This window comes from Crinia signifera, chromosome 2, assembly GCF_055691185.1.
Source record: "Crinia signifera chromosome 2, ASM5569118v1, whole genome shotgun sequence".
NCBI classification, from domain to species: domain Eukaryota; kingdom Metazoa; phylum Chordata; class Amphibia; order Anura; family Myobatrachidae; genus Crinia; species Crinia signifera.
In genome coordinates this window covers 311,885,536-311,908,356 of record NC_139218.1, presented here as the reverse complement: position 1 = coordinate 311,908,356, position 22,821 = coordinate 311,885,536, and the positions used below count along the sequence as shown (strand labels likewise).

At 46.4% G+C, this 22,821-nt stretch overlaps 1 protein-coding gene and 1 long non-coding RNA gene across 2 annotated transcripts in view; one reads left to right on the top strand and one right to left on the bottom strand.

The window, feature by feature from the left end:
- Window positions 1-22,821, top strand: part of LOC146059088 (uncharacterized) — a 102,633-nt gene that overhangs the window by 7,292 nt on the left and 72,520 nt on the right. The gene's annotated exons all lie outside the window — the stretch shown is intronic.
- Window positions 277-22,623, bottom strand: LOC146059085 (purine nucleoside phosphorylase LACC1-like). Its single transcript, XM_083171209.1, has 4 exons — window positions 22,592-22,623; window positions 16,103-16,686; window positions 5,157-5,382; window positions 277-898 (listed from the first exon to the last, which is right to left on the bottom strand). The coding sequence occupies exons 2-4, from the start codon at window positions 16,677-16,679 to the stop codon at window positions 724-726; spliced, it is 978 nt and encodes a 325-aa protein (XP_083027335.1). The 5' UTR covers window positions 16,680-16,686; window positions 22,592-22,623; the 3' UTR covers window positions 277-723.

The window sequence follows — 22,821 nt, the reverse complement described above, 5'->3', positions numbered from 1 at the left end:
GACTGAAAAAAGTAACAGATAAATTAGGACTCGGGGCATTCTTAAAATCCATTGATGACAGTTGGTTGATCAAGAGGGCACTGGAAAATATCTAAGATGGTGTAACTTGGGCACAGTTAGTTTTGGTAATTTATAAGAAGTAGAGATTGCAGGTTTGGATTTATTTGATTATTTGAATCAAACAAAACACAAGAGGAAATCCTCGTTATGATGCCACTAAGAAGCTTATGAGGCTTCCCCTTGCAGAGCAGAATTATCTTACAAAGAAAAGAAGAATATATTTCACACAGTCTTCCTTTTTATTTTGTGCTGAATCGGTGCAGTCAATTTTTTATTTTTATGATTTCATGTAGCCATTTGTGCACATAAACGTTATTGCACACATATATGGATGCATGAATCAAATAGCAATTACTGTGGCAGACCTAGGAAGGACTGGACAATTTTTTTTCTATGATGGAGCGCTATGATACAGTGATTCTATGAGCAAATGGAAAATAGTTTAAAAATAAAAATAAATTTAAAAAAGTAAAGATTGTGATTGTGTAGTCAGTATTAAGGAGATAAGCCATACCATGCCAATTTTTTGGGACTGTCCCACACGCGAGCAGCGGTGTCTGACAGTTGGGGGACACTGCTGCTTGCAGGCGGCAGTTGGGAGTCCAGCAGATGGGAGATGGGGTGGGCGGCTTTCCACAGCTTCCGCTACGTTTGTATGCACCTTTATTCTCTAATAGATATGAAGCAGATTTGTGTTCCAAAGTTACTGCCATCCCGAACATTAGAGAAAAATGTATCGTCGTGGCAGGAGGTGCAGAGGGTGACATCTCTGCTCTTGTCCACAATGGTGTCATCTTGGATATTCTGCGGCAGGATGCCACCCCGTTCCAGCAGAATCCTAGAAGAAAAGAAATTCAGACATATTCAGGTCACCTAGAATATTCATTTGTGGGTGCAGGAAATGTCATTATATCTCATATGTATTTAAAAATCAAAATAAACAATATCCACAAGATTTCCAGTACTTCCACAATTACTATACTCCATGAAGTAGCTTGTTATGAGACTGAACTAATATTACAAAAATCTCATAAACCACCCAAACTAAAGGCCCCAATACATTAGTCCGATTTATCACATGCAAATCCTGAGGAGCTGCAGTTAAAGGGAGCGGAGGGGTGGCAGACACCAGCGAGGGATGGGGATGCCCGCGATCACAGAGCCGGGCAGAGGGAGTAGGGGAGGTGGCGGAGGGAACCAGGGAGCCAGAAATGGGCAGCCACTGATTGGCTGAGACCTCTCTCAGCAGCCAATCAGTGGCTTCCTATTCATTTGTATGGGCTTTTATTTTTAAGTGCTCCCGCTGGTGCTGCTTCCACTCACTGCTGGCATCCCCCCCCCCCTCCTGCCATCCCTAGCCCCGCTCCAGGACTGCACATAAGCTTCAGAAAATCTTATGAGATTTAACAAAACTTATGTACAGCCCGTCCGACCTCCCGACCTCCGATGCGCACAGGACCGTGCATTGAATTGGACGTGATATCTATATGCGCAATTTGGGCCGATTCATGGCCCAATTCATCCGAATCTGGTGATATCTTGCCCAATAAGAGGTAGACTTTGGCCCCGTTTCCAATGTTGGGGGTCTGCGCATGTCCAAATATACACATGTGCAGACTCCCTGTGCGAACACCTTCAGATAATATCACACTCATGAGGCATCCGCATGGGCAGGGGAGGGAAGAGGGCGGACAGGCGGCGGTGCAGGGGAACACCCAGCATTTTAAGGGCATCCCCATGACAACGCTGACCGTTCCCCTGCGGACACAGGCGGGTCGATGTCTGCTCAGAGCCAACAGCAAATGCAGGGATTCATGCAGCGAGGGTGTAGACATTCGGACGGCGTTTACATGTTTGCTAGGCTGTGCACATATGCAGCCTAGTGACCAGGTCTGAATCAGGCCCTCAGTACAGTATATCAGAGAGAAAATGATAGGTTTTCTAGTCACATCAGGTGAAGCTGTTGTGTCCCATGCCCAGGGTTATGTCAGTGCACAGCGTGTACAGGAGGACTAAAGGCATAGTGCTAGCACACAGATGGCCAGATGTACTACGCTTAAAATGTGATAAAATGGAGAGTGATAAACAACCAGCCAATCAGTGTTTAACTTCAATGTCACAAGCTGTGTTTGAAAAATGACAGGTAGGAGCTGATAGGTTGGTGGTTTATCACTCTCCATTTTATCACTTTTTAATGCTTAGTACATCTCGTCCAGATGGAGATATGGCTAAGTACAGTACAGTATGCTGCACTGACTGGGCTGCACACTAAGCAGCTTCCTCTGGAGACGTTTTCTAGTCACATCAGGTGAAACTGTTGTGTGCCATGTCCAGGGTTATGTCAGTGCACGCTGTACAGGAGGACTAAAGGCATAGTGCTAGCACACTGATGTAGATACAGTACATGGCTAAGTACAGTACAGTAGGCTGCCCTGACTGGGCTGCACACTAAGCAGCTCCCTCTGGAGACGTTCTCTACATGAATATTTGACAACAGAAGAAGAATATAACTCCTATATCCCCGCCACAGCTGCGTAACCTATTTACTGACGTTTGTCTAACACAGTAAAAGCATTTGGTGATGAAACGGATGTAATCATGTGCTTCATGGGAAATGTGAACTTTATGACACAGTATACAAACTAAAGTAATGGGTCCCCATTCTGTCTGGGCCCAGGACTGGAGTCCCTGCAGTTTTCTCGCGGCCTAGCGAGCATGTCAGCGCCGCCCGCTAGCATGTGTCCGATGGGGATGTGTCCGAGGCAGACGGGGAGACAAACCATTTGATGATCGCCGACCATAGAATGACTTTTCACCCCTTCAGAAATTAGAGTCAGTCTGAACTGATTTTTATTTCCCCGCTCATCGCTGAATAGTGGGCGAGCGCTGACGTCATGTGATTGCCTGCATTCCCAGACAGAGGACGGGATGTACTATGAAGAAAATGCGGTAAAACCCCCATTTTACAGCATTTTCAAATGTAGTAATACCCGTCCGCCGCGTCATCGCAGGGCAGGGTATCACCACCTTTGTTACCGCCATGAGCCGCAGACTCCTACCCCCCTCCCTGTCCTCCATGCGTCTCCTCCTCCTCCAGCAGCATGTCACAGCCAGGGATGTCCTTCCAGCTGCAAGGGGGAGGAGGAGACGCCGGGTACCGCCGCAGAGCCCAGGAGGTGACTGAGACCCTCCGCACACAACATCACAGGTATCACGGAGGGCCTATGTCAACCAGGGGAATGGCGAGGGGCGGCGATGTATGTTAATACATCTTGCTGAGAATCTGATTGGTAGCTATCGGCAGCATCACCTCTTTTTATTTTTAGAAGCTTTATTAAATTACCCCTTAGGGGCCACACACACACACGATTTTCTGCTATATTCAAAGTTATCTGTCTAAATCGCTTAGAAATTAAGCACAAATAACTCCAATGTAAAACTGTCACATGAAGTGCCAAATCGTAGGTGAGCGCTGCCTGGGGAGCTCAAAGGGAGTTTGGTAATGACTCCAGGGGAGCTGTGGCAGTGGCAGGGGCAAGAGAATAAAAAAAAAAAACTGTCAAAAGACATCTGGGCAGACGCTGATTGGCTGAGAGAACTCTCTCAGCCAATCAGCGGCCAGACAGTCTTTTCAATAATTTTTAAAAATTCTGCTGCCGCTCACAGCTGCCCACCCCACTGCCCAGCATCCGCCACTCACCGCTGCCCACTTCGACACCCGCCACTCACGCTGCCCAACCTGCAGCCTGGCACGACAGCTTCCTGTCTGCACATAGGTGTGTGCCAGTGGTGCTTCACCGCTGGCACGCACCTACAAAATCGGTGGATCACACCTACGAAATGGGTCCGATCCGATAAATCCTTTGTGCCGGAGGTTCAAATTTGTAGTGTCTGACCATATGCGCACAGGACCGCGCATTGGGTTGAATGGGTCAAACACATGCAATTTGATCTGATTTATTGGCCTGATTCTTTCGGAATTGGGTCAAATCGGAACAAATTGCATTACTGTATGGGCACCTTTAGTGAAGCAAGATGCAGTCTGCGGGGCTGCACTGGCTTCAATGTGACTGGCAGTGGCTTTATTGGAAGTTCTACCTGCCAGTCACCCCCATGACAGACAGTCCCATTGGAAGGTTTTCACTCCCTCTCGGACTGCCACTCTGGGCTCCGATAAGCAGAGATCTGGCATTGTGTAGGAAGCTACTCTCTGCATTGCCATGCAGCCCAATTTGGCTTCTATGGGCTGCAGGCAGCCTTGCAACCCATAGAAGCTGGGGGTAGACGCATGCGCAGTACCATCACCAATGCTGCGCATGTGCTGGACCCGGCGTTTGTCATATGCATTGTACAGACGCTGGGACCATGAACAATGGCAGGGACTAAAAGCATCAGTGAGCAGTGAGGGGTGGGGTGGAAGTTTGGCATCCCCCCTCCTTCAATGAGGGAGGATCCGCCACTGTTTCTACCAGTTAAATTAGTTAAATTGGAATTAAATTTCCTGTAGGTACAGTACAGTACAAGCACTGAATCTGCAAAAAATGTGACATAATAACCTCATACTAGACTTGCTGTACATTGCTTCAACCCTTTCAGTGGTGGTTTTTTTTTTAGGTAGCGCTCCCCACTGGGCGAGTTTTTTAGCGCTCCCTGAAAAAAAAAACACCACTCTGTCTCCCGGGGCCAGGCAGCGCCACTGAGCACAATGTCAGCCACTGCCCGTCCCTGCCCCCGGCAACCCACTGTGTCGCAACCCGGCATGTAGCAGACTGTCGCACAACAGCCGGGGTCGCGGGAGGAGGAGCGGCCGAGCAGCCGGAGCCGGGTCAGCACTGAAGGTAGCTGAGTTCAGTGACAGGCTCAGCGGCAATGCCCAGCGCTAAGCAACGGCAATCCTGAGCATTTTCCAGGCTTCCCAGTCTGGGCACTGAAGCATAGCCCGGAAAATTGTCAGGATTACCAGTGAAGGGGTTAAATCATAAAAACCTTCAGTACACTCATCCGCATAAAGTGCAGGTTATTGAGCTGCTTATTTCTGCAATAATTTAAAGTTTAACAAAACTAAATTTTATATAAGAAAAATGTTAACCACTCACCTTGTGGCTTTTCTGATATCCACATATGGGTTTGGGGACTCAAGCTGCCGGACACACTGTGGGTCGATGTTATGGAAGGCTCGGGCATCCTTTTGTGTTAGGGTAAAGCAGCACGGTCCCACGGATGGGCCCAGTACAACTCGTATGTCCTTCATATCACTCCCATACTCTGTTGTCATTGCATTTACTGTGGACATTGCAATCCCTAGCAGTGTCCCTTTCCAGCCTAACAAAACAATAGTTACATTTAAGTTGCTGCCTGTTACAATGTGAAGTGTAGTAATTACAATTACATTTATTGGAAGTTATTTACTAACATTGCCTACTGTATTTGAATGAACTCAAAACAACCAATCAGCAAAGTATTCAAGTGATGCTAGGTACACGCTATGCTATAAATCGGCCAATAACCCTATTTCTGTCTATCTATAAAGATGAGCCAGATCTTCCTCCTGTGCCTCATTCCACATTTTTCTACAAGACTAAGCTTCTTCTCTAGCAGCACATGGTCCTGCGTGCAGGGCCGCTCAAAGCAGAGTCCCAGTAAAAAAGAGGTGTGGCCAATAGAGGGATTTGATCAAAAATGTGTAATGGCCATTACAACAGGGTATGGCACAATGTGTAATGGGCATCACGGTGTGTGGCACAATGTGTAATGGGCATTACAGTGTGTGGCACAATGTGTAGTGGGCTTTACAGTGTGCGGCACAATGTGTAATGGGCATTATGGTGCATGGCACAATGTGTAATGGGCATTATGGTGTGTGGCACAATGTGTAATGGTGCAGTGTGTCTAAGGGGCTCTAGCTGGCATAGTGTGGTGTAATGTGAATTGATACTATTATGTAGCTACACTCTAAATTTTTGAAAGCATGCCACTGGCGCACAGTGTCCCTGTTTTTGTGGGGTGGCATTTTCTTGCTCACAAGGCAGCGAATATACACTGCTTATCAAGCAGGTCTGAAACAGGGCCAATGACTCCTAAGCCTACATGCATTTTTAAAAAAAGGTTTCTCATGGCCACTTAGAGTATTTGATACCATGTGAGCAATACAAATGCTATACATGGATGTGCAGAGGCAGCTGTTCCCTTAACAGCAGAGCCATATTAAGTGGGGTCAGTACTCCTGCCGCCCCCCCCCCCCCCCTATCTAGGGCCCCTCTGGTCGGCATGTATTTGAAATTTTATATTTTGTTTATTATTGTGGTGTGTGTGTATATATATATATATATATATATATATATATATGTCCTGAAGACGGGCGAGTCCCGAAACGGCGTAGACATTCTACAGTAAAGCTTTTGCACTTTTCACTAAAGACCCGGAGTGACATCTTTTCTTTGCATGGTATAAGTGGTGGCGAGCAGCCGTTCCCCCATTGATGGGCACCTGGGCAAAAGTGTTTTTGAAACGTTAGGGAGTGCCGGACCTTGTGCAGCAGTATATATATATACATATATATATATATTCCCCCCATTTATCCTTTAACCCAGGGCCGCCAACAGGGGGGTCTAGGGCCCAGACAGAAATGGGGCCCGGGTGGCAGCTATACGGCAACTACCGGGATGCCAGTGTATTTGACTTTTCCAAGAGAAAGTGGCTAGAGCATGGTACCCGGCATTGCCGCTATTACAAGGTCCCTTGCCCTGCATCCCCCCCCCCCCCATCCCCCAGCAGCAGAGAAGTTGGAAGAAGCTCCCTGTAATTTTCCGGCATCAGCCTGAGCCGCAAGTGGGAGAACACAGCAGCCAGGCACGTGCTGTCAGTTTTCAGCGCCAGCCTATGTGCACATATCGGGCTGCAGCAGGAAGCAGAGAGACATTCCTTGTTCCATGCCATACCATAAATTTGCAAAAAGGGAAAGAAAGCTCTTTTTTGGGGCACCCTTGGATGTTTTAAGGAAAAGTATTTGTAATCTGAGTTTATACTAAGACATAACTTTTATTAATGTTTGCAGGTAAAATAAATTACACTCCGAAAGTGTACAGAAAAATAATTTTTTCACACACAAACACAAAGATAAAAATAGAACAAATTTATGTACAGATACAAATAAGCTGACAGGTGATAGGTCACTGGCCCCCACTGTGTGGGCGGCTCTAAAGGTTTCCCTCTATTGTCAAATACTGCTTGCAATAGGAAAGAAAAAAGGCTTATTTGAATATGAAAGTATAAACCTTGGGTTCTCCAATTGACTTAGTTGTACTGAGACCCTTGCTTAGGGTCTCAGTTAACAGGGACACTTAACAGTTGTGTCAATTTGCATTATTTCGTCCGAGAGTGCCGCCGTGATTGTTTGGAAAAAAAAAAAAAATATATATATATATATAAAATACAAGAAAGTCTGTCACTCCCCGCTGGCTCCTGCTCCACTATACACCTTGGCCAAACTCCAGTGCTTGTATATCCTTTAGAATAAATAGCGTCACTCCAGCTACTTGTAAAACGATTTTACTGTAAAGTGTCTACAGTGTTTCAGGCCGGAGCCCGTCTTCAGGACAAGAACAGTAATACAGTATTACTGTTCTTGCCCTGAAGACGGGCTCCGGCCCGAAACACTGTAGACACTTTACAGTAAAATCATTTTACAAGTACCTGGAGTGACGCTATTTATTCTAAAGGATATATATATAATATATATATATATATATATATATATATATCCCACTTGCTGTAGTTCCATCTACCTATGCACCCCACTTTTCCCCTATGGGGGCCCTTCCATTCTGTCAGTCCTGGGCCCCACAATTTTTGATGGCAGCCCTGCTTTAATCTGAGCCCTTTATGGGACTTTCCCATTAGAGCTTTCAGATTACAAAACTGTTGTACAGTACAACCAAGATCCTGTAAGACATCTAATACTAGCAGGTTTGTAGTTCTCCCTATCTAATTTTTCCCTATTCTTTCTGACCACTTCCAGTTGAAAACCACATATATTATAGGTACAACTTTTAGATAATCCAGATGCCCTGATTAGCATGGAGGCCCATAGAGTTTACATGTACTCTCCCAGCAACTTTGGAGTAACTTTGGAGTTTACATGAACTCTGTTAGCACAATGTCCCTACTTTTGTTTAAAACATGTCCTTACATTTGAACTTGCCTCCTAGTTTATTTGAACTAGTCAGTGACATTACACATATGTATGATCTACATGCAAGGCTTTGCTGCTAATATTGCTACAGTATTTTAGTGACTATGGTCTTTAAGTTTATACTGCCTTTACTCTGTGCTCTGACAGTGTAATATTCATAGAAACATAGAATTGACGGCAGATAAGAACCACTTGGCCCATCTAGTCTGCCCCTTTTTTAAACATGTTACCTCAAACCATATTTGATCCTTATTTCTTTGTAAGGATATCAATATGCCTATCCCAAGCATGTTTAAATTGCTCTACTTTATTTGCCTCTACCACCTCTGATGGGAGGCTATTCTACTTATCTACTACCTTTTCTGTGAAGTTATATTTCCTCAAATTCCCCCTGAATCTTCCTCCCTCTAGTTTCAGTGTTCTGTTGCTCCTCTTCAAAACCCTTTCCCTTCTCAGCTGTAAACTATACATATTAAGATCTTTTAGTCTTTCCAGGGTTTGTGATGTAGGCCATGCACCATTTTAGTTGCCCTTCATTGTACAGCATACTTGCCTACTTTTGAAAACTAGTTTCAAGGAGATTATAGTTGGTAGTATAATTTTTCACAGCGCCACATTGAGGGGGTGTGTCATGCTCCACCCAAAGGGCGTGTCTAGTTCCATATATGGAGAGATTGTGAAACATGGCACCTAGAATCCTGGATGTGTACTGCTATATCTGAGAGGAATCTTTTAAAAACAACTTACATTATATACAAATGTACAGTAGATGAGCCCCAAAGCAGTTAGTAAGAGCTGCTATAAAAGTCACTGTCAGGGATTGTTCCATATAAATCGCCACAAGAAATGCATGTAGCCTTCATTGTGGGATCATTGTGTTCTATATAACTGTATCTATCTCTCATTCCTTTTATTCCCCAAAAATGTAACAGTGTAATGTGGGCTAGGTGACATGAGGGAGATTGCTAGACTAATGAGGGAGAGACGGAGTTTGCTGCTATTTCAGGGAGTCTCCTGCAGAATGCAGGAGGGGAGGTAACTACGTTGTAAAGTCTCTAATGTAGTTAAATCCTTGAGATATGCAATTTGCAACCAGTGATGACATGAGAGATAGGCCTGTCTTAAGTGACCTGGGCCCCGCGAAGGCTTAATCCGGCCCTGCTTAGCAGAGTCTTAACAGAGGAGCATGGAGCTATTCTAATAGGGACTACTTCAGAGGTAGGTGAATCCACATTAACAGCATTGTGGGCCCTAGGCAAAGCAATACCCCTACTTAAGTTAAAAATCATAACTTCCTGTGGTGTCTCTCCACCTGCTATAATCCATCCAGCAATTAGAATGCTTATAGCCATTTATTATTTGGCTGCAGGCCAATAGAGAACGTTTCCCGGCAGATCTGATTTTATGTAATTCACAACCAATGCAGTTGGGCAGCAATCTCTACTAGCCTCACAAGAACCTCCAGAGGTACCAGCAAACCCCTGCTCAAAGGCCCATAGAATTGTGGGGCCCCAGGGCAGCTGCCCAGTAAGCCTAGGTGTTAAGATGGCCCTGGGTGAATCTACATTTACTGACCAGGGAATGATGGACTACAATAGTCCTAATGATTTTGTTGGAAGTATTACTCTAGCGCAGGGGTGGCCAACCGGTCAGAGGTAAAGAGCCGAAAAATATCGGCAGTCAAGCTAAAGAGCCAACATCATGCACGCACCGAAGGCGCATGCGCCAAAAAAAGGGGCGTAGTCTATTTTGACCCCTTGGGTGGGTGTGATATAAATATGCCTCCAATAGTGCAGTGCCATATATACAGATGCCCCCAATAGTGCCAGATACACATATGCCCCCCACGGTGCCAGGTATGCACCACACAGTGCCGGTTATGCCCCCACAGTGCCAAAAAGCTGGTATGCCCCCACAGTGCCACAAACTGCTATGCCCCCACAGTGCCACAAACTGCTATGCCCCCACAGTGCAAATTTCCCAGCAGCAGCACTCACCGTTGTTGCTGCTGCTGCCAGGCGGGGAGAGGACAGTCTGGTGTCCCCCTGCAGTCCTCCTGTCATGTCACCAATGGGAGGAGAGCACAGCACACCGCGCGTCTCTTTCCCCTTCACTTCCCTGTGACTGGGCCGCCCACCAATCAAAGCTCGCTGGCCGGCTCCTGATTGGCTGCTGGCCCACGAGCTCTGATTGGCGGACGGCCCAGTCACAAGGATGCACAGTAAGGGGTAGGAGAGATGCGCGATGCACGTTCTCCTCCCCTCAGAAGGAGAAGGGATTCAGGGAACCAGCAGCAGGGGGGACTGGGACAGACGGTGGGCGGTAGGCAGCAGTGGGAGCAGGAGCCACACTTTACAAGGGGGAGAGCCGCATGAGGCTCAAGAGCCACAGGTTGGCCACCACTGCTCTAGCGTCTAGCTGTGTTGAGACTCTAAAAGCTGCACTATTTGTATAATATTTTATAGATTTTAGTCATAACCTACTGCTATAAAGCCATTAATCACTACCTAATTTATTAATGAAAAGGGTGACATCATGACTTCTGTAATTTTATTAATGTCACAGCTATGTATGTATATTAGAAAAAAATCTACAGTAAAATGTAATTGTGACAATGATCATAAATGGTGGCCTAGTTAAAGTAAGCAAAATGAAGCCACGCGGAACATAAGGCATATCATGAAAACAGATGATAATGAGTAATTTGCCATCACATCAGCAGCAGCTAAGCCTGGATCTGGAGACCACCGCAGGCCAGTGTAAACCTGCAGCGCCACCTATCGTATTGTAAGATATTACACTTTCTGGACAATTGATAGCTAATATTTCACATTAGAGCTACAGCACTGTATCTGTCAGATTTGTTTTATACTACAGAAGGGTATGATTTAGCGCAGTGCTTTAAAAGAAGCTTGACTATATTTTAGCAAAAAAATCAGTACTTATGTAATATCTGGGCTCCCGGTTTTCTTATGAGACCGTGTCCCCCCACGGGGCTCGCTGCGCTTGCCACGCTTTGGGCATGGTGGCTCGCTGCGCTCGCCACACTATATAAAATCAATTCCATGCGTAGTTGGATAGTAGGGGTATGAAAAAATGGGGTGCATTTAACATGGGAGTCCAGATAATACATAAGTACCAAAAAATCTTTAACCCTCCAAAATAAACATGATTATTAAATGAATGCAATATTTTGTTATATAATAACATTAGCACACCCTATAAGTTATACCATGTACACTAATAATTTGCTTTGCTGAGAAATTCAGATCAAGGCAGAAGCAGACAGGGCCCTGCTTACACCAGATACAGATACAGAACAACAAAGACTAGGAAGTGACACATGAGGAAGAGGCCAATTAAAATTTGTTTTATGGTGGTTTTATAGCAGTTTGGGTGAAACTTCTGGCGTTCCATTACTTTACTAGGGTTTTTGTTTCTTCTCCCATATGAATTAGCTTCTTTAATTGTTAGTCACAAATACAAAAGAACAATAACCGGCGCTGATTATAAAAAATGACTTGTGAGTAGATTTCCTCCTTAGTCTCCACAAGTCCTACTGGAATCCCAATGGGTTTCACTGGTTGGACCACACTGACCTGAGTGTGGGTCCCTATGTACACATAGCGTTTTCTTTGTCCAAAATTCCTTTAATCACCAAGCCACACGTCACAATTAATTCCAACGACTGACCTGGGAAATGGTCCCTATATTCACATAAAGGTATCTTTGGACAAAGTACGTTCTTCAAATAGACTCCAGAGTCAACCAGCAAAGCACATCAATGGCATAAGGAACCAAACTGACCTGTATATAGGTCCCTATGTTCACGTAGCGTGTTCTTTTAGTCGCTCACTCCTTTCTTTGGACCAAATATACACGATAATCGGCTTTTTCTCCAAAGCACGTTTTAATTTCCAAGTAGAAAAAAGACATACAAAAAAATGTAGTAAAAAATGGGAGCTATTCACAGGTATAGACCAATAACACTATATTATTCGTCCTCACCCGGAATGAGTCGGAACAATCTGTGATGCCCTGATGGTAGGGTGGATATCGGCCTCTCCTGTGTCCAGCGTCCCTGTACACCCACATACAAAACAATTATCCTTGTTTTGCATGTGGGTGTACAGGGACGCTGTGTGCCCCAGGGGATCTCATCGCATCGCACCTCCCGCAAAATCGCATGCGATCGCTTTCGATTTTATAGGGTGTGCGATGCCATTACATGAGCTATACAATAATATGATTGTATGTCATAAAAAGAGGTTTTACGCACCCCCCACTATCCACGCCACCCCGAAGCATGGCGAGTGCAGCGATCCCCGCGAGGGTCGGTGGTACGCGTCCTGCGACTTTTTCATACCCCCACTATCCACGTCAGCATGGAGTTGATCTTATATAGTGTGGCGAGCGCAAGGGGACGCAGAATACATGTAAAGTAATCTGCGTGCGCTCGCCACCCTTCGGGCTCGGTGGCTCGCTGTACTCGCCACACTATATGAAATCAACTCCACGCCAACGTGGATAGTGGGGGTAGGAAAAAGTCAGAGGACGCGTTCGCCACACTTCGGGGTGGCGTGGATAGTGTGTGTGTGGGGGGGGGGGGGGGTGCGTAAAACATCATTGTATGTCATACAATGATATTATTGTATAGCTAATGTAATGGCATCGCACACCCTATAAAATCGCATGCGATTGCATGCGATTTTGCGGGAGGTGCGATGCAATGTGATCCCCTGGGGCACACAGAGCAGTGAATAAATTACATGAAAAAGTCGCATCGCATGGCACTAATATGGCCCATGCAATGTGATGCGATTTCCCTACGTTTGCGTACGTAAGAAATCTGGGCGCCGTTCTAGGAAACAAGTACCAAATAAAATTAAGATTTAATTTAGAAAAACGGTAAATGTGATCTAAAGCGGCCTACACGCGGGAAGATGAGGGGAGATGAGTGTTCTGAGCAATGCTAGATCACTCAGAATGCTCAGATCGCTGCACATTGACCTGACGCTGATCGATCTGTCAGGGACGGAGAACACTGGCCCGATCCTGAATTCAGCAATCTCTACAGATATTTATTTTCATAATAAAGAGACTGCAAACCAATCACTTCTCTGTTTACCATCACCAGCATTCCATAGGAATTATACAGCAGTATAAACCAATCACATTACATGTGTGGTTATTGTGAATGTTAAATATATAAGCATTAAACAGTTTTTCTATAATACATACAATGTACATATCTAATGTTATAGTACCACTGGCCAAATTTTACACAAATGTTCCCACTTGGTAAGTTGCCGTATTTCCAAGATAAAATTGTAGCATTTCAGGACAGTCAGCTTGTATAACCCATGTTGCATACCCAATATAACAGATATATGGGAGAAGAACACTTAAATTAACTATACCGACCAAGATTTTCCCAAGCAGAATTTACAGATACTGTATCATATAAATATGCACAAAACATAGTTACATATAACATATAACATAGTAACATATAACATACTGTATCATATAAACATGCACAAAACATAGTAACATATAATATATGTTGGTACTTATGTTATTATCAAAGTCTACATTTAGGGGGTTATTCTGATTCACTCGGAAAGGCACAATCCCTATCTAATGGACAAAACCATATGCATTGCAGGTGGGGCAGATGTAACATGAGCAGAGAGAGTTAGATTTGGGTGGGGTTTGTACTTCAAACTGATATCTATATTGCAGTGTGAGAATAATGCAGCCAATATTTACCATGCACAGAAACAATAAAACACCCAAATCTAACTCTCTCTGCACATGTTACATCAGCCCCACCTGCAGCGCAACATGGCTTTGTCCATTAGAGAGTGCCTGCTTGGGGCAGGTGGCTGACGTCGCAGTTCATACTGACTTTTATTACCATCAGGGAGAGAAATCATTCAAAAGTCGGCAAACATGCTAGCAAGTGGATGCAGGCAGAGGGGGGCCGGGTGATAGTTTGTGAGTATACGCAGCCTAGCGAACAGCTCTGAATAAGGCCCTATATCCCCCTACCACATGCATATGACTTTCATAGGAAGCTATACTTCACAATTAGTAAACACATGTGAGTAAACAACATATTTTGGATTGCAATAGCCCAGCTCATACTTAAGTTAATGTAGTAAAACTAAACACTTAACACTAAACTAAAATCATTTGTAGTTGCATAGCACCATCTAGTGAATAAATAGAAAACTGCAATGGGCACATTCTCCATGGCAGCTGGAGCCATTGAATGAATTGCTACTGTATATGCTACTGGCCATCACTGCAAATTTCTGGCTGCACACAATTCCATTTAATATTGTTAAAACTTTGAGTGCCAAGTGAATTTGTCAGAATAGGTGTGAAAAGTGTCAAGCAAACATTTTTATTGATCATAATGACCTGTAATGTTTACCTTACATAGGAAATAGTATCTTTTTTTACACAACATTCTTTATATTAATTTATATAACAAATGTGAGCAACGCATTTTTTTTTATAAGTACATTTTATTGGGTTACTGCGTGTAGCGTGTAGCGTGCTGCGTGTAGCAGCTTTATCAAAGGTACCTTTGATAAAACTGCTAGACGAAACAGGAGTGCTGTTTCAAATTTTGGATTGTAGTCCGAACCAGCCCAGCAGAGGATTCTACCTCAAATGATCCCCTTATTGCACCATTGGGGTACTTAAGGACTCTTTGAATTACCGCTCCCCAAAAAACGCCAATCATCTGGATACCTGTGGTTATCTATCTAACTGTCCTTAAACCAACTCCAGTGGATTCCGGTAATTTGTGCCATCCAGGACCGACCACTTGCACCTAAGGACACTGTATACCACCAATTCATCCATCCGATCGGGAGCGGGAACTATGTTTCCAGCTTAATACTCTGCTACATTGCTGCTATAGTGTGGTAAAAGGGCTTTTAACCCATTCATTTCTATTGTGTCGTTTATCAATTGTTTTTGTTTTTATGCGCTATTTTATTGCTGTGAATTTCATGTTTACATGAAATTAATATTATTGTAAAGATCATTCAATTTTTCCTTTAATTGTTTTGAGCGCTGCTACTTTCTTTTCTCTTTTTCTATTGTATACACAGGACTAACTAACCTATTTATAGCAGCTGCTGAGAGGCCACTCCTGCCGAGCACCCCCAACAGACCCCTCTCCTAACCGGGGTGGGCTCTAAATTGTTTTTCTTATAAGTTGGAAGGTATCCACTATACAGTACCTTTGTGGGAGTACACAAATCTTGTTTCTTCACCAGGAACCTAAAACCACAATCAATGGGATCAATCCAGAGGCGTCGAGAAGAGGGGAGTGGGTACTTTTTACCCGGACCCAGGTCTGCTGGAGGGGCCCGGGTCCTGCTGCCCCCGTTGCAGGGAGTCGGGTAGTGGGCACACTATTACAGGGGCGGAGATATCGTGAGGCGTAGTAACATTTTTGGCAGGGGGGAGCAAAATTTATAGTTACGCCTCTGCACTATTATATTCTCACTGTTTCAAGTCGACCTTTTTCGATGTTGACCTAATGACAATGTCAATCTGTTTCATGTGTCCACCTATCAACCTATAGTGGTCGACCTAATACCTGTGACCTAATGCTTACAGACCTAATGACCATAGTTAAATAGATAGATATTTCTCATATGCAAAAATTTCAGAGCACTCTAGGCCCTTTTCAAGGTGAACATTACCATTTAACATTTATTGCGGAGACATCAGTACCCATTAAGGGTCCGATTTCTGGAAATAGCATCACAGGTGTGGGACCCTCAAAGCATGTGGTGCGTACTGCAGAGAAATATGATATTTTACCTGGGATCAGATGTGATGTAAGGATGACCAGTTCCCCTTTCAGACCTGGAAGACTTTCTAAATACGTCCGTATATTCCTTCTCGCCAGCTCTGCAGGGTCCTCACCAGCAAATGTGTTATCTACTGGTTTTATACTGTTGTCCTTCTCACTGTGTATATTAACACATTCCAATGTGATTGTGTATACAGCAGTAAACAGATTGTATAAATATATATCCATTTGCATTTTCCTGTGCTGTGGCAGGATGACCAGAATCGTGCTCATGTTCCGTGCATCAATTTCTTGTTTGATGGTATAAAGTATTGCTGCCATGTTTGAGTCTCTTACAATCCTATATCCATTTTTCAAAATGTCCAAGCACATTGCTCTGGTATCAGGCGATGTATCTGAATTATTGCTGTTGGCTGATGAATCCTGGCGGTACATGAAGTATGTGAAGGGAACGTTCGTGCTATACCGTTTATCAATGATGCTCCAGACATGCTGCAATGCTTTTTCCTTGTGGAAGTCTATATGACATTCTGATTCAAACAGATCAACCAGCAATACATCAACCTTGCTGGTTTCTTCAATCATTCTGGATCTGTAATACATAGAAGAAACCATGGGGGACAGTTATGGAACCGGTGCACAAAGAGAACAGTGGCATTGTCCGACCAACCAATCAGGAGGTTCATTGGGAAGTTAGAGTCTGATTACACCATCTTTGTCATCACAAGGCAGTGATGGATTTCACAATAGGCATGTGAGGCAAGTGCCTAGGGGTGACATTTGCTGGGGAAGGGAGGTGGGAGAATTGGCTGCACAGCATGCCCAGTTGCATTAGAGGCCTGACAGGCTGATGACCAGGTGTTTTTTGGGGGTCATTACTATTTAACTTTATAATTTGTATCAGGTGGTGGTGGTCAGGGGCGTAACTAACTATTTGGCGCCCCCCCGCCGCACGTGAAGGGGCGCCCCGCCGCACCTAACCTGCCCCCCCTTCTTACCCGCGGTCTGCGTCTAGCTCGGCTCTCTGTCGGGACCTTCCTGACGTCACGGTCCCGGCCGGCTCCTGCTGCTACAATGAAAACGGACTCTTAGAAAATGGCTGCCCCCATACTGCAGACAGAAAACTGTCTGCAGTATGGGGGCAGCCATTTTCTAATTGTCAGTTTTCATTGCAGCAGGAGCCGGCCGGGACCGTGACGTCAGGAAGGTCCCGACAGAGAGCCGGGCGAGACGCAGACTGCGGGTAACTATAGCCCCGCAGCCCCCCCAGCGGCGCCCCCAATTTCTCTGCGCCCTCCGCCACTGCTGTGGCTGCGGAGCTATAGTTACGCCACTGGTGGTGGTGGTGGTGGTGGGGTGATCAAAGAATTGTGGCAGTGGACAGGGGGTATGGTTAGTGTTGCTTTGGTAATTGGGAACCCCTAAATTGTGGATGGCAGTGGCATGATGAGGGAGAGCGATAATGTTGTGCTAAATTCACAAATGATAAAAGGTAATAGTCATGCTATGGGGATCATGTAAGCGCTGACTTAGCTACAACATTATTTTATACTTATGTGCTGACAACTGTTCAGCACATAAGTAGTCACAGTAATACCATAACAGCTAATAGCCAGGAGAAGCCGGACTCCTTTTTCTGATCCAGTCCACTAGTAAATTTAGATAGCAACTATTTTTGTTTGGATGTTTACATGACTCATATCTTAGCAACCACATGCCCCAATGTGCTATGGCACAATTCACATTCAGAAGTCTCTCTGATATTCCAGTACAGAAGGACAGTACGCTTTTGCTTAGTGATCATTATAGCAAACTTTGAACGCATTTTCTGTGATGATGAATATTTGCCGCAGCACAGTCTTTTGCTTATGGGTGGTATACGTGTAGCAGTGGGAGAGTGCACAGCTGAGACTACAGGTTTTAAGGCCCCCAATACACTATGCAAATTTGAGCCGATTTCACCCGATTTTGGCAGGGCGTCGGACCTGCTGAACATAAGATATATCTGAATCTGACATCATGGGCACATCGTGGGTGCTTTTTAGCACCCACAATGTTTCATATCCGATATATCTATGGGTACCTCCTTCTGGTGCTCCCCCAGTAGCAGAAGCCGGAATATTACCGGAAAGGGCAGGCGCGACGGGAGAGAAGAGGCAGTGAGACAGGAAGAGGAAAAAGCAGCTGCAGCGTCCAGATTCAAGTCTGGAGCGTCCTCTCCCCTGCTGCTGAAGCCAGTGTGGTCGCGGTCAGCAGAGCCCACCCCCCTCTCCCCTGCTGCTGAAGCCAATGTGGTCACAGTCAGCAGAGCCCGACCCCCCATCTCCCCTGCTGTTGTGTGGCCGCAGACAGCAGAGCCCAACCCCCCCCCCCCCTCTCCCCTGCTGCTGGAGTCATTGCGGCCGCGGGCAGCAGAGCCTGACCCCCCATCTCCCCTGCTGTTGTGTGGCCACGGGCAGCAGAGCCTGACTCCCCCCTCTCCCCTGCTGCTGAAGTCAGTGTGGCCGCGGGCAGCAGAGCATGACCCCCCCTCTCGGGGAGCGGCAGGAGCAGGCTGAGAGTGGCAGGAGATGTAGCAGTAGGCAGGGACCGCAGATGCAGAGCAGAGACCAGGGGCACAGCGGGAGAATAGGAAGAAATCCTATTCAAAAGCGGCCGCCCAGTCTTTTAACCTCCTTGGAGGAATGCCCCTCAGGTTGATCCTGTATCCCTGGGAAACCACATTGAGAACCCAAGGATCCTGGGCTGATAGAGCCCAAGTGCAGTAAGAGGTGACCCCCCCCACTCTGATTCCAGACTGGGGAGCCTCCGGCCCATCATGCGGAGGGTTTCTCCTCACCCTTGGAAGCCTGCTTTTTTGCAAAGGCACCAAAATGGGACTTAGGAGCTTTACCTTTTCAAGCAACAAATCTTCCTCTACAAGACTACCTTCTGGATGATGCACCCCCTCTAAAGGAGGGACGAAAGGACGAGCGAAAAGCAGCAAATATGGAAGTTCCCTGTTTGGCTGCCGGCGTGGGAAGAAATGTACACCCCCCCCTGTTTAATTAGGGATTCCAATTCAGAACGAAAAAGCAACTCCCCTTTAAAAGCCAATGCTTCCAGAGACTTCTTGGATTCATTGTCGGCATGCCATGCCTTAAGCCACAAGGCCCTTCTGGCTGTCACGGAAAAGGGCGACACCTCACAGGCGTATTCTGCCGCCTTTTAGCTTTTCAGCCAAGGCAAAAGCTTCTGAAATCCGGCTGCAGTAATGCACACAGAGTAGTAGCCCACGTCATCATGGCCTTGGAGACCGAGGAAGAAGCAATAATAGGTCTCAGAGTAAACCCAACACCTTCAAAAACTGCTTTTAGACAACCCTCTAACTTTTTATCCACAGGGTCCTTGAATGCAGCACCCCCTTGCACAGGTAGCGCAGTAGCTTTAGACAGCCTAGCAACCGGGGCATCTACCAATGGGACTTTTCCCACAATTTTACATGCTCTTCAGGCATGGGGTACAGGCTCAAACACCTATTAGGCATAAGTCGCCTTTTATCAGGGGTTTTCCCCTCCTAGCAATTCTTGCATACCTTCATCAGGAGGAAAAGTGACTGCGTCTCTGCGCTGTCTCTTGAACACTCCTTGTTGGGGAGCCTTAAATTCAATGCCTGCTTAACAGCCAAAATTAAATCATCGACACCAGAAACAGAGGATTCGGCCTCTTCCCTCTGTTCCCATGACATGTCTTCCACACACTCCCCGTCCTCCTCAGAGTCTATATTAGGGATAGGTGGGGTGCCTAAAGGGTGTCTGGGAGAAATCTCAGACTCCTTAGTAAACTGCTCCATGAAAGCATTAATCTTTTGCACACTCTGAGCAGTGTCCTGTATTGCCTGTATAATTGCAGGGTCCCCCTGAGAGGGTGGAATAGAGCCCCCTGAAGTCTGTGTGGATGACAATGGCCTGGGAGATCTAACCAACTCCTCCCTCTGTCTGTTTAAAGCCTGTACTAAGGCAGACACAGACCTTCCCAGAGCAGCTGCCCACACAGGCTCAGGTTGCTCAGCCCTCTGGGCTTGCCACCCACTGGGGACAGATTCACATGTAGGGCATATATCCCCACGGTCCATCTGTTCAAGAGTTCATTTAAGCCCGCAAAAATGTGCAGTTAATTAACATGGCCGGCGCTCCTTCCCCAGTACAGCAGCATTACACCTTTCTGTCATGTTATTATCACAGTGCACTAAGCCAGGCGTTTGTACCAAGTTAATATATACCAGTGTACTTATCTGTCTGCTATTGTGTCACCGGGGAAAGCGCTGCCTCAGTCGGACGGCCGACGTTTGGTGTTTGCGCATGTGCAGAGGCGTTTCTGCAAATGTGCGAACGCCTCGCACGTCCAAACACAGAGTGAGTTCCGTGCAGAAAATGATCGGTCGGAACCATCCGGGCAGGGGGTGGAGAGGGGCGTGAAGGGCTGTTTGGGCTCATTTCTATATGCGTACGCCCCACGTTTCATGGGCGTTCCCATGAAAACGCTGGGTGTACATATGCTAATCCGACCATGGCGCACGTGTGGGGGGCGGACATCTGACATAGCTGGATGTCAGTTGCCCACCCATATCCCTGCTTTCATATGGAAAAATGTCCGAGTGGTCTGGAGCACTCGGTGCTGCCTGACCGCTCGGTCCATCAATCGATGGTCGGTGACCATCGGAGAATGGGGGAGGTTCCCACAGATGGGGGAGGTGTTTGCATGAAACATCCACTTGTGGTCCATTCGCACTGCATCTTACCGCATTTAGACGGTGTGACCGATCCGTACGGTAGGCGGGGCTAAGAACACTCGGTGCCCATCCAAAATATGCATCCGTCCGATTCAACTAGAATAAGGGCCTGTATGTGATGAAAGGGCACCAGGGCAGAGTGAAGGAAGAGACCAAAGTCCCTGCTACAGCGGGGTGGGAGGTTTGGCGCCTTTCCCCCTGTAAGCTGCTCCTACTGTGTGTTTCTTCTGGTTTCCTGTGTCTCCCCTTCAGTGGGGATCACTTGGAATCGCCCAGCTGCACTGAGCTCCTGTAACAGGCTGAAATCTCCTCAGAGTTCAGCCTGCAAACCCTTTCAAAATGGCGGCCGCCATCGCAGGGTGCCCGTCACCCATGATCCCCCTATGCAGGGAGCCGGCTCTGTGGTCCCCCAGGGTCCAGGAAACCTCACTGAGAGGAGTTTTAAGCACTGTGCTGAGAGACCAGACAGCGTCTCTCAGCACACAGGGAGCTGACAGAACGCTCTTCTGTCAGCCTCTGCTGCGCTGTCAGTGTGAGGAACCTTCCCCTGGAAGCCTCACACTGTACCTGCACTAACTAATGCTGGGTACACACCAGGACGACAAGGGTCCGATTCCATCAATCTAGATCCAATGCATTCAGCATATTGAAAGGATGGCATGCTTTCAGAGCTCCTGCCCCTGCAGGTGCTGGGTTATACATTTACCTGAAGTGAGTGCATTCAGCAATGCAATTCTGGGTGCTCAAATCGCATCTAGATCAGGGTTGCCGACTTTATTATTCTCCTCTCCGGGAGAAGCCCGGAGAGGAGAGATTCAGCAGCTGCTCAGGGGGCGGGGCTTAAGCGTGACATCACTAAGCCCCGCCCTAATTCAGGGATCTCCATGGAGGGAACGGGGCTAAAATGACGCGATTGTGGCATTTTAGCCCCGCCCCCTCCTCTGAGACCCGAGGATTGCGGCATTTTAATGACTCCCGGGAGGGTTGGCAACCCTGATCTAGATCGCATTGCAAATACGGCCATTGATAAATGGGCCCCCAAGTATTGAAAACAATTTGTTTGCAAAGATCATGTTTGATATACAGTATGGAGAAGTGTGCATGTCCTTGCCCTGTGTACTGTAAGCTATTGAACGTTTATAACCCAATAGATTGTAAGCCAGGGTTGCCGACCCTCCCGGAATTTGCGGGAGTCTCCCGAAAATCGTGTCCCCCCTCCTGGCCCCCGGAAGGGTGGGCAACCCTCCCGGAATCAGGGGGAACCCCACTGAGCCCCCCCGATCGCGGCATTTAAATGCCGCAATCCGCGAGTCTCAGAGGAGGGTGCGGAGCTAAAATGGCACAATCGTGTCATTTTAGCCCTGCCCCCTCCATGGAGATCAGTTATTTCGGCTATTTGCCGTAATGGGGGCGGAGCTTAATGACGTCACCGTTAAGCACCGTCCCCCAAACTCGTAATGAAAGCTTCCTCTCCGGGCTTCTCCCAGAGAGGATTTGTTGCAAGTCGGCAACCCTGTTTTAAGCTTGCAGCAGGGCTCTCCTACCTCCAAGTCTGTCTGTTGTTACCCAGTTTGTTTTATCACTGTCTACCATTGTAAAGTGCAACGGAATATGCTGCGCCATATAAGAAACTGTAAATAAATAAATACATTTATAACATACTGAAACATTGAAAAGAGTTCCACAATGGTGCCACGAAAACTGCATGAAAAAGTCCATAACTTACTGATGTTAGCAGGTCCTGCTGCTGACCCCGTGAGCCCTCAGTAAATTCTGACTTTACTTCCTTTATGTACAATGACACCCAGCAATAAGTACGTAGATTAGTCTCCGCCCTCCTATTCCTCACAGACACCACTGGCTGCTTTAAAACTATTTGCATGAGGTTAAAGATTTCCCCTGACTTTTACATGTACAGAGCAGTGCATAAATGTTTCTCTGACTTCCTTTGCTAGC

What these genes read in the sequence shown, in the direction of transcription:
- LOC146059085 (XM_083171209.1), bottom strand. Translation starts at nt 16,679, where the DNA reads ATGATTGAAGAAACCAGCAAGGTTGATGTATTGCTGGTTGATCTGTTT. An exon ending in TACATCACATCTGATCCCAG is followed by an intron (nt 5,383 to 16,102) that starts GTAAAATATCAT and finishes TTGTTTTGTTAG; the next exon opens with GCTGGAAAGGGACACTGCTA. An exon ending in GATATCAGAAAAGCCACAAG is followed by an intron (nt 899 to 5,156) that starts GTGAGTGGTTAA and finishes CTTTTCTTCTAG; the next exon opens with GATTCTGCTGGAACGGGGTG.